This window comes from Diabrotica virgifera, chromosome 9, assembly GCF_917563875.1.
Source record: "Diabrotica virgifera virgifera chromosome 9, PGI_DIABVI_V3a".
Classification (NCBI taxonomy): Eukaryota; Metazoa; Arthropoda; class Insecta; order Coleoptera; family Chrysomelidae; genus Diabrotica; species Diabrotica virgifera.
The window spans coordinates 218032042-218044552 of NC_065451.1; the positions used below are offsets into that span (position 1 = coordinate 218032042).

The following is a 12511-nucleotide window of genomic DNA, read 5'->3' on the forward strand; positions in this document are numbered from 1 at the left end:
TAATAGTATTAGGAATAACGACAGGCTTTGATTTAACTAATGATTTGAAATTGAGGATGGTAATTATAAGAATCCACAAGGAAAAAATTTTCCTGCAGCTGGCTGTATACCATATATCACAAAAAATTTATTAAAATCCTTTATAAAAGGTATATAATTTATTAAAAATCCCTTAAAAGGGCTACATCACAATTATTGCAGAACGTTTTCGATCGATTACAGATCATCATCAGTGCTGAACAGGACGTTCACATGCTAAGCCACCAAAATTGAAAATATATGGGTAAAGTCCCTTTAAAATGATACAGTCATTGTCAGTGTATCCATGACTGTATCATTTTAAATGGTCTTTACCCATTTATTTTCAATTTTTGTGGCTTAGCATGTGAACATCCTGTTCAGCACTGATGATGAAATGTATTCAAATCGAAAACGTTCTGCATTGGTGATGTACCCCTCTTAAGGGATTTTTTAATAAATTATATACCTTTTATAAGGGATTTTAATTTATTCTTTAAATTATAAGAATTATAGGAGCGAATAATGTAATATTATTTTTTACGTGTAAAAAATTAAACACTTTTGAACCTAGCTATTTCTTCAGTAAATAAATAAAATAAATAACCAAAATAAACCAATACTACTTATTTTTTTATTAATTTGTTTCAGGTTCACCATGACAGACACGTGTAATATTACAGTAGCTGTAGAAGATCCCTTAACAAATACAAATCTAACAGTATTCTATGATCAAATGAAAGGAACTTACAATATTTATCACTACTCAACATACGTTACAGACACCATAAAACTAATAATAAGCATTCTATCCATAGTAGCTGATATCTGCATTATTACAGTTATTATAAAGGATCCAAAACTGAGAACAAATACAAATATATACATTCTTCATTACTCCATATGGCATATAGTGTTTGTGACATTTTTTCCACTGTTTTATATATTTATGGATTTACTTGCTTTGGTTGATTTCTTTCCAATGATTATTTACTCCAGGTTATGGCAGATACACAGGCTTTCACTATCACTTATATTTCTGCTTGGTTTATGTCTTGCTTTGCACTGGTTTGTAAACATTCCCAGTCTACATTTTGTAAAATGTTCTACACTATTTAACACATATGGTATTTATTTACCTTATTTACTTATTAGTTTAAAATTTGCTTTTGAATATTTTGTCAAAATCACTTCTCCTCTTCACGTAATCTATATTTTTATCGCGCTTATCCTTTTGGTGTTTAACTTCATGGATTACAGACGTAAAAAAGACGAAAGCAACTATAAAAATTATGGCCTGATATCTTCAAATATTATCATATTCTTTTGGCTACCAGTTTTTGTATATGATGAACTGATCTCGTGGTCATACGGTTCTGCTACTTTGCATAGTATATTTTTATTGACACTATTTTTACCTGAATGGGTTTCCTACAGCACATCGATAGCTTTGCTTATAGTTTTAACCAAGATGGACGTAAATGTAAAAATGATGATGTTTAAAATGTTCTGTCGAAGAAATAAATGCTGCAAAGATGATGTGGAGACCCTAGAAGAAGATGAAGGTGATGATGACTCGAACAGTGTGGTTACTGGCAACAATATTGTATATATATAAAAGGTTTCTTATTCTTTTTATGCAAAATACAAACTTATTTTGACGTACTGTAGCGTTTTCATTTTTCTAGTAATAACTGCCCTGTAAATTTTAACTGTGCTGTAAGAAGATATTATATGCCTATACTATTTCGCAAACTGTTATAGACGGGGTAAGGAAGCATTAAACCTAGGAATTTTGTGCAATAAGATGAATCGTCCTGTAACTTTTTGCATTCGATTCGTGAGAGTTTTAGACCATTTTGTGAACTAAATTGATCGCCGGCAAATATTTTTGTGCATGAGAAAAAGCATCTTTAAAGTGCATCTCGAAGAGATGGAAAATAAAAAATTTAGGACTCAGGAAATATTGACGGAAATGAGTCCAATTTTTATACTTGGGGGTTTTGGAGGTCACTGAACACGAATTTTATGACGGTGATAGTCTTCGAGGTACCTGGTGCCCAGGGTGGGATTCGTCGCATGGATGACCGAATAATTCGCGCGACGGTCGAATAATTCCCGAAATGAAGATTGGATCGAAAAATTGAAAAATACTTGTTCAATATTTTTCAAAAATCTATCGAATGACACTAATCACGACCAGCCCACTCCACCTCTGGAGGAGGGGGGTGGAAAAAACCCAGAACGCTTTTATTTAGAAAAACAAAAACGGGTACGATTATTTTTCTTCCAGAGATAAATGGATTTCATCTATTGTGAATTTCTAGTAACGGTCATAGGTGTCCATTTTGGGTAGGGCAACGGTTATTTTATCGCATAACTTTTTTGTTTTTAACTTTTAAGCATTTTTGATACTGCATTATTATGTTATGAGTAGGGAGCGGATTTATATACGAGCAATTTTGATGAAATATGCACATATTTAAATTTAAAAATAGGAATTTAGGAATTTAAAAATAATCCTAAAATCAAAAATCGTTGCAAGTGCTTATAGACTAAGAGCCGCTATAGGTGAAATTTCTTAATCATTTTAGGCACGATGGGACCCTATAACTTAAATAGTAGAACCTAAAAGAAAACGTTTGAACACTGTGCCGTCACTTTTCAGTGGCACATGCGTCGACAGTGGCGCATCAAACTTTCCACTTATGGACGGGATAAATAAATTAAAAGTTAACAGAACTTACTAACAGAATTAATTTTTTTTATTTTTTAAGTTCTATGTGATTAACACATAGAATTCATCGTGATTTTAACCCACCACCCCCTTCCCCCTGCCCCCACCATCAAAAACTTCATTTTTCGTTGTTATTTTTTTTTTGGTGGGATGCAATCAATTTTAAAATTTCAAAAAATTCACACGCATAGTTGAGGCTTTTATAAAACATGCCTATTTTTTATAGACCCATAGGTAGAGTGTACATAACCTCAAAAAATTAAAAGAAATTTTTTTTTCAAAAAAGCGTATAACTTTTTTTGAGGAATAGCTGCAGGTTAAATATTTGCTTAATCTTGTGTGTTTTATCAAACACTATATTTTTAATTTTTTTCAGATTTTTCCGTAAGTCACCCCACCTTCAAAAATCCGAAAAACTGTTTTTTGGGGGGTTTTGGGGGATTTTACCTATTTTATAGACTTCGTAATATATCAAATCAATTTTGTTTTTATAGGTTATATGTAACTTGAAGTAACTGAGTTCTTTAGAATATTTAAAAATTAGAAAAACACGTTCAAACCCCCCAAAACCCCATTAAAAAACAGTTTTTTGGATTTTTGAAGATGACCAACGTTACAGAAAAATCTGAAAAAAATCAGAAATATAGTGTTTGATAAAATACACAAGATTAGGAAAAACTAGATCTGCAGCTATCCCCAAAAAAAGTTATATACTTTTTTTCAAAAAAAAAATTTTAAAATTTTTTTGAGGTTATGTACACTCAACCTACAGGTCTATAAAAAATAGACGTATTTTATAAAAGCCTTAACTATGCGTGTAAATTTTTTGAAATTTTAAAATTGATTGCATCCCACCAAAAAAAAAATAAAATCGAAAAATAAAGTTTTTGATGGTGGGGGCAGGGAGAAGGGGGTGGTGGGTTAAAATTACGATGAATCTTATGTCTTAATCACATAAAACTTAAAAAAATGAAAAAAATTAAATTCTGGTAATTAGGGAGGGTATTTTTTAATTTATGTATCCCGTCCATAATTGGAAAGTTTGATGCGCCACTGTAGACGCATGTGCCACTGAAAAGTGACGGCACAGTGCTCAAACGTTTTCTTTTAGGTTCTACTATTTAAGTTATAGGGTCCCGTCGTGCCTAAAATGATTAAGAATTTTCACCTATAGCGGCTCTTAGTCTATTATTACATTTTGAAAAAGCATATCTATTCAAAAATAATCCTAGAATTTTTTATAATACACCATTTTAAAGTAAACAGACTAAGATTTCTTTTTAATTATATAATATATACCTAAATGCAGAAAAAAAGATATAATGGGAAATTTAAAAAATAATCGTAAAAAATTTAAAAACTCGTTAAAAGTATAAAATCTTTTGAAAAAGATAACCTCTTTAAAAGAAGTCGTACAACATTATACAGTAGAACATTTTAAAGGTAATTGATTTCTATTCCTCTTACATGTACCATTGCATATGCCTAAAGTTACGTAGAAAAAAGTTACAGAACAATATTTGCGAAATAACAAGGAAAATTGCCCAAAATTGCTGTGAGTGGCGAAATTTGAAAAATCATATCTCGAAAACTGTAAATCCTAATGACCTTTACCAAACATCATTTTAAAGAGAAGACATGTAAGTTTTTTTTTCTGTGAAGCAATGTCTATACCTATATCCCCGTGGACAAAAAACAAAATTTCTTTCTTTTGGGTTTCTTTGTGCATTTTCTTTTGAATATATTTTTGTAAAAAAAAAATATCTTTGACTTTAAGAAGCTATATTTAGATAGGAAATTTAACCAGAAACAATTTTTATGTAGACGTGTTTGTACCAAAAGTGCACAGATCTCACCCTAATGTAACCTGTGCTCAGGGACTAATTCACCCATTTCTCAAAAACGCACCCCTTTAAATGGTAGAACTTCGCGTTTTTTTCATATATAGAGATTCATTGACCATATGAAATAATAAAACCCCGTTAACGTTGTAGTTCCTTTCTATAGTACATAATCAATAGCCTACTAATATAGTAAAAATCTGCTTAAAGATTCACGGCACCAAAACAATTTTTTTTCTGTAGGCCTGTGTTATTTATCACATATATACATACACGTATTGCATTGAAAAGTAATTTATTACTTGTAATTTGATACAAAATTGAATAGCCCCTTATTATTGCAGTAGTATTCAGTAAATGCAATAAAACTTAAATTGTCTTTGCTGACATGTAGTTCATTTGCAGATTGTAAAAATAGTAAAACAAGTACGTACATTTTTGATTTTGTAATATTTCTTGATTTAAAAAACTACATATGCGGGAGAGATCTTTTTAATTTGTGTTTATCACACTTATTTTAATTATAGTCCCTTTAAGTATATTTAAACTCGCGTTCGTTGTTAACGAGTTAAGGGGTTGTATTCTATACCCCTTTTTTAAAACGTTTTTATATACTTGGCTTGGTCTTTGTAACTATGTCACTATATCCGCAAATTTTGTAATCCATTTTAAAAATAGTTCTATGCACCTGCACCTATGCACCAGGCACCTTACCCCAGGCTGTGGGTGAAAAATAGGTCGATTTCAGGATATAATTCAGGAATTTTTGAAACCCATCAGGTGTTGTAAAGGACGATGCCAGGAATAACTTCTACTAAAATGTAACCAAAAATATTGTGCGCTTTTTTTTAATTGCGATTTTCATTTGTTAAATTTGCAATTTTTATTGATTTTTAATTTTGTAGCTTAGGATATTGATTTTAGAAAAAAACTTTTTACTAGAAAGTTGTAGTAAATTAAAAAACCTACAATTTGAGCTATGGTATGTTTAATTTTGTTAATTGGTTATTGCACAACAGCCTGCGAAAGGTCCAAAATGGCCGTTTTTTACAATTGCAATATTTATTGTACAAATAATTGTTTTTTATTTTTTAAACTTTAAAATAAAGATCTTTCAAATACAAACGAATTTGATGCTTAGATGTTATAAATTGTTTATCCCAAGAGGTCAAATGTCGAAGGCTATAACTTTTTGAAAAAAAAAATCGTATATATTTGGTGAAACATTTAGTTTTCTTCTAAAGAGTTATACTTTCATATTCTGATGTAAATAAATGCGTAAAACATTTTTAAACCTCTAATTTTTAGGTTTGAAAATAAGGGGGCAAATTTCGTTATAAACATTTAGAGCTGAAGCGGCCCTGTACTTCCTATGAGTTTTTAACTTACAGATTATTGTTGCTGAAGATGAAACAAAGATTTATAAAAAAAAATAAAAAATTTCTACGACCAACTGAAGCCGAGATAATTTTTGGGTTTGAAAATAAGGGGGCAAATTTCGTTATAAACATTTAGAGCTGAAGCGGCGCTGTACACCCTATGAGTTTCTAACTTACAGATTATTGTTGCTGAAGACAAAACGAAGATTCATAAAAAAATAAAAATTTTCTACAACCAACTGAAGCCGAGATAATTGTTTTTTTTTTCTTAAGTCGTAGTGCCTTTATTTATAACAATTAAGAAATTATTTTACAGTGATTGACTAAAGAAAGACTTATATTATCTTAAAATAAAAATTATTATAAAATATAATTACATTTAATTATTAAAAATTATTTTTAAAATCGGTGCTCTTGCGAGCGGCCGAATTTTGCAAATCGCCCGGCTTGCTTCAAATCCGCGCGGTCGGAAAATTTTTAGGTAACTTGTATTAAATTTTGACAGAAAACAATTTAATAATATTACCATTATAATATACAGTCTATTTACCACTGTATTTGTTTTTCATGATAAACTTTTATATGTGAAATTTCATTTCTGCAGAAATAATATTACAAAAATGATACATATTGTTGTGATCTTATTTATTTATATGTGATGATATTCTTATATGTAATTTAATTTAATTAATGCATTAGTGATAATCTAATTAATCAACCAGATCACATATCAATATGTTTTCAATCTCAGGGCGAATTATAAAATTACTTACTTACTTTCGTGACTTCTAAGTATTTCTCAGTGGTTCCTAATCGGGATAGAAAAAAAAATAAAATAATACACACATATGGATTACAATTATAAATCAAAATTTTGTTTATTTTATATAAATGGCAATTACTGCTTAATATTTGTTAGATCTTATATTTATTTACTACAAACATTTAAAAATGGGAATCTTATTTCCTTTTGGTTTTCAATTTAAAACTTTTATTAATAATGAAACTATTAGGATTTATTAGCAACAAATTGATTTAAGTTTGATGAAAATCTTCTGATATTAGCGATTATGTTCTTCAATTTTTAATGTGGTATTTAATACAAAAAAACCATACATTTATGTCCTGACAAATGAGACTGACCTTTATCTGGTGAGCTGCGACTGTCCTCACACAAGACCCGTTTCCTCCTACCCTTGGTTGCGATGAAAAACTCGTCCTGGCCTCCAGTAATGTTCTCCTTTGAAAACTACCTCGTATCGCTCTCGTTCCTGCTTTCTCGTGATGCCGTGTTCTATCTTTTTCGAACCACTTCAATCAGCTACCGGGACACTCTTTGCTCAAGGAGATTCTTTTCTCTCAACTCGGCCTACCTCTCGTTCCGATGGATACTCAACACTCACGGAACTATACCGGCTTTGTCACTCTTCGTACACTACCGTCTACCACTGGACTTCACCTTTCGACCTCTCAAAACATTCTGATCTCTCCACCTCATTCATTTCCCTACTTTCTAAATATCCCTTCCAGATTCAAAAATCAACATTCCACCACAAATTTTAATTCGCCGTATTCCTCAATACCAACTTTTAATCTTTCTAAATATGTTTAATGGATTTCCAGAAAAAATAATCATTTCAAAATTTAAACTTACTTTCTACTTTTTACAAAACTTAATGACCTATTATCTATTTCACTGAGTCTTATTTAGCGTAGGCTAATGATCGAATCTTCCGCGAACACTATAATGTTCCGCGTCACTCAACTTGTTTATCTTATGCGCATTGTTATCGAGTTTCGTACACTTCTTCGAATCACTTTCTTAAAAACTAAATATAATAATTTGTTGTATACAGGTTGTTCTAAATTTACATGCCCGTGGTTGAGAAAATTGAAGATCTTTTATATTAATTTGAATTTTGCTTAAAATTATAAAATTTTAATTCTCATATCAAATAAGAATATAACAATATATATGAAATATATAACTATATTTTTAATTTTTTCATTGTTATATAAATATAATAATAATAATGTTACTTCTTACTATAATATACAATATAAAACTTTTTCTTCTTGTAGTGACTATTCTTTTTGGATTTCACATATAAAAAACTTTATCAAGAAAAACAAATACAGTGGTAAATAGACTGTATATTATAATGGTAATACATATTAAATTGTTTTCGGTCAAAATTTAATACAAGTTACGTAAAAATTTTCCGAGCGCGCGGATTTGAAGCGAGCCGGGCGATTTGCAAAATGCAAAAGCACCGATTTAAAAAAAAATTAATAATTAAATGTAATTATATTTTATAATAATTTTTATTTTAAGATAATATGTCTTTCTTTAGTCAATGACTGTAAAATAATTTCTTAATTGTTATAAATGAGGGCACTATGATTTAAGAAAAAAAAACAATTATCTCGGCTTCAGTTGGTTGTAGAAAATTTAAATTTTTTTATAAATCTTCGTTTCGTCTTTAGCAACAATAATCTGTAAGTTAGAAACTCATAGGATATACAGGGCCGCTTTAGCTCTAAATGTTTATAACGAAATTTGCCCCCTTATTTTCAAACCCAAAAATTATCTCGGCTTCAGTTGGTCGTAGAAATTTTTTATTTTCTTTATAAATCTTCGTTTCATCTTCAGCAACAATAATATGTAAGTTAAAAACTTATAGGATGTACAGGGCCGCTTCAGCTCTAAATGTTTATAACAAAATTTGCCCTCCTTATTTTCAAATCCAAAAATTAGAAGTTTAAAAATGTTTTACGCATTTATTTACATCAGAATATGAAAATATAACTCTTTAGAAGGAGATTGGATGTTTCATCAACTTTCTACGATTTTTTTTCCAAAAAGTTATAGCCTTCGACATTTGACCTCTTGGGACAAACAATTGATAATATCTAAGCAACAAATTCGTTAGTCTGGCCTTACAATTATTTTTTATGTTTGGAATTGAAAGATCTTCATTTTAAAGCTTTAAAAAATAAAAAAAATTATTTGGACAATAAATAATGGAATTGTAAAAAACGGCCATTTTGTACTTTTCGCAGGCTGTTTTTCAATAACCAATTAACAAAATTAAACTTACCATAGCTCAAATTGTAGGTTTTTTAATTTACTACAACTTTATATTAAAAAGTTTTTCTCTAAAATCAATATCCTAAGCTACAAAATTAAAAATCAATAAAAATTGCAAATTTAACAAATGAAAATCGCAATTAAAAAAAAAAGCGCACAATATTTTTGGTTACATTTTAGTAGAAGTTATTCCTGGCATCGTCCTTTGCAACATCTGATAGGTTTCAAAAATTCCTGAATTATATCACGTTTTTTCACCCACAGCCTGGTGTACCTGAAATTTTCAGAATAGCTTACAACTAGCTAACAATGCAATATTTAGCTGCTGCTATATATAGTTGAGTCTGGGAATCTTTACCCGTGCGTCATCATTTAAAACATACGAAATAAGTCGATGATAAGTCGGAAATTTAAATTTACTAAACGCAACAGCAAGTGACAGTAAGTGACTTGCTGTTGCGTTTAGTAAATTTCAATTTCCGACTTATCATCCACTTATTTAGTATGGTTTAAGTGATGACACACGGGTAAAGATTCGCGGACTCAACTATAGATAAATCGATTTTTTTTAATTTCAAACTATTTTAGAAATGTGATTAATGCAATGACATTTAAATTCCATTTTAAAGTACATTAATACATCGATAGGTGGTGGCTCAGTGATAGAGCATTAGACTGCAGATCGAGAGGTCCCGAATTCGAACCCGGCTGTACGCATCTTTTTTTAATTTAAGAGTCACTTGGTAGTCAGCGTTGGCCTAAGATGGTTGATTAAGTTTCCTGGTAGGGTTTCACCATGTTCCCGGAGGTTATACATATCTTGTAACATCGGCGTTTAGCCTGTTTAATATTATTTTTAAATAATGTAAATCGAATTATAAATTCAACCACTGTTTGGTTCTTGGGCTTTTTAGCAAGTATCCAAATTCACTGATGATGGACCGATAGGTCTGAAAACGTTCTGAATTGGACACATTTTATTCAATCCATTGTGATTTTTTAAATTTTAATAAATATACCAATTACATAGAAGTGGTTTTTACTTCATGTTAGAGTTTTTTATAATATAATTATTGTTGTGCCATCTGACTTAGTCCTATGGTAGGCGAGCCCAAGGTTGGAGTTATGTAGTTACTCGAGGGCGTCAGAAAATCACATGGAGAGAAACCTTGACCCTGTAAATCCCTAACAACACAAAACATTCCAGGAATGTACTATCAAAGTTCTATTAATGTTTGAATGTACTGGACATTCAAGGAACATTCGGTGAATATCTGATTAAGTTATTCGTGGAATGTTACCACAAGACATTCTATGAACATACTACCAATGTCCTATATTTTGAGCGAGGCCATTTACTATTCAATTTGCATTCATTTTCAAATTTGCTGCGCGTGTATATGTATTTAGGCAATCCAAACCACGTGACTTCTGGTTCTGGTTGGCATGGCATACAGGTTAGAGAGGTTATGTTTGTAATATCATTTCATTTCATCATTTCACTGTTTATCGTCATATTTTGGATTCATTTGGATTTCGTTTGCTGTATTTTGTGAACTTTATAATCTTTACCACACTGCAAAGTGATTATTTAAGGAAATTATTATTGGAGACACCAGATGTTTGGAGAAAGGTAGGGCAAACAATTTTTATCAATGTTCATTTTTCTCTGATATTTATCAATATTGATGAATTTTGCAAGCAATAACATTATTTCTTTTATTGTTTTAGATATTTATTGAAGCTGAAAATAATTGGGGATTTAGATCCATATACAATTCAGTCAGAATTGGATTTTACCATAAAGTGCATTCCACCAAATTACTATTATAGATATTATAGATGAAAGCATACAAAAGCCTTCAGGCACATAAATATTTTACAGCTGGTTTGTTTTTAAAGTTGGAGTAAAATTGGAAGTCACAAGCAACAACTTCGTAAGTACCTATAAGAATATTGAGGAAATCCAGCTCCTGGATACTACTGGGCAAACTAGAAGATTGAAGAGGACAAAGCCTTTTGAACTAGTTTGAGTGATAGCGAAAAGCAGAGCATAATGCTTGTGTGCATGTGTATGTTAGAATAGTGCGGTTAGAAAAGCAGAGCATAGTGCTTGTGTGCATGTTAGATTAGATAAGAGACGCTATGGGTAAGCTCTTCATTTTAAGGAACAGTAGTAATTTAGGTTAAATTAAAATTGCTCATTGGTCAGAGTTATGACCAGATTGTAATTCTAATGAACAATTCAATACAATGAATCGTCATCGTAGTGATGATTATGGAAAAAAACATATGACAAGATTTTGTGCAATAAAAATGTTTATATTTATCAAGGATGTATTATTTGGTATGGCTACATATACAGTCGGAAAAATGAAAAAATACTCATGAATGAACATATAAAACACGCTGTATTTTCCTGTCACCGTGTCACAAAGGAAATTGTCCAGTGAAAGTAACAATAATTATTACATGTACTTGTGCTGACCAGTTTTTTGTGTGACACGGTGACAGGAAAATACAGCGTGTTTTATATGTTCGTTCATGGGTATTCTTTCATTTTTCCTACTGTACTTCTGGTATATCGTCGGTGATGTGACAATACCTCCTATCTGCTTTTTCATGAATTTTGTAGGAGATGTAAAACTTGTTTGGGCCACCTCGTGTTTTCATATATTTTTTTATTTGTTTTGTAGTAAATTCAACTATCTATTTAGTACAAAACAAGTCAAAACTTACGTATGAAAACAGGAGGTGATCGTAAAAAATGTTTTTCGTCTCCTGCAAAACTCATGAAAAAACATATAGGAGGTATTGTCACATCACTGACGATATATTTCAGAGAATGTCTAAAAAATATACTTTGAATGTCCTAAGAACATTCATGGAATGTTTCAACAAGACATTCAGTCTAAACAATATACTGTGAATGTTCAAAGAACATTCGTAGACATTCATGGAATGTTCCAACAAGACATTCAAGGAATGTTTAAAATGCTGACACAGCACTTTCCTGGGACTTTCCAGGGACGTTCGTGTGCTTTTGGGGACATTCCAGGAATGTTTTCAATGTCCTGTGTGTACCTTCTAGGAATATTCCTGGAATGTTTTGTGTTATTAGGGATGTACTCCTACCATATATGGACTCTTAATACAGGGGAGTTCGTTAAGGGGAGTCCGAAAAAATATATCCTTAGAAAAACTCGAAATCGTCAGATTAAGATAAGGTAAGTTAAGGAAATGTAGAACAGTGTATATTTCAAAAATCTGGAAAATTGATCAGTACATATAGTGAGGAAATGGGCGAGTTACAAAGTTTCACAAAAAAAGTGAATATTTCGCGAAATAAACGACAGATCGACAAACTGAAAAATGAGTGCTCAATATTTTTCAAAAATCTATCGAATAATACCACACACGACCACCCATGGAGAGGGGTAAGAGG

General features: G+C 30.9%; 2 protein-coding genes across 2 annotated transcripts in view; both read left to right on the top strand.

The window, feature by feature from the left end:
• Positions 1 to 673: 673 nt before the first annotated feature.
• On the top strand, positions 674 to 1674 carry LOC126892543 (uncharacterized). Its single transcript, XM_050662103.1, has one exon. It carries the CDS (start codon positions 677 to 679, stop codon positions 1634 to 1636), a length of 960 nt encoding a protein of 319 aa, XP_050518060.1. The 5' UTR covers positions 674 to 676; the 3' UTR covers positions 1637 to 1674.
• Positions 1675 to 4939: 3265 nt separating this feature from the next.
• Positions 4940 to 12511, top strand: part of LOC126892788 (uncharacterized) — a 163277-nt gene continuing 155705 nt past the window's right edge. The window contains exon 1 of the transcript XR_007701004.1: positions 4940 to 5022. The gene's annotated coding sequence lies outside the window, so the exon portion shown is untranslated. The remainder of the gene's footprint in view (positions 5023 to 12511) is intronic.

What these genes read in the sequence shown, in the direction of transcription:
- LOC126892543 (XM_050662103.1), top strand. Translation starts at nt 677, where the DNA reads ATGACAGACACGTGTAATATTACAGTAGCTGTAGAAGATCCCTTAACA.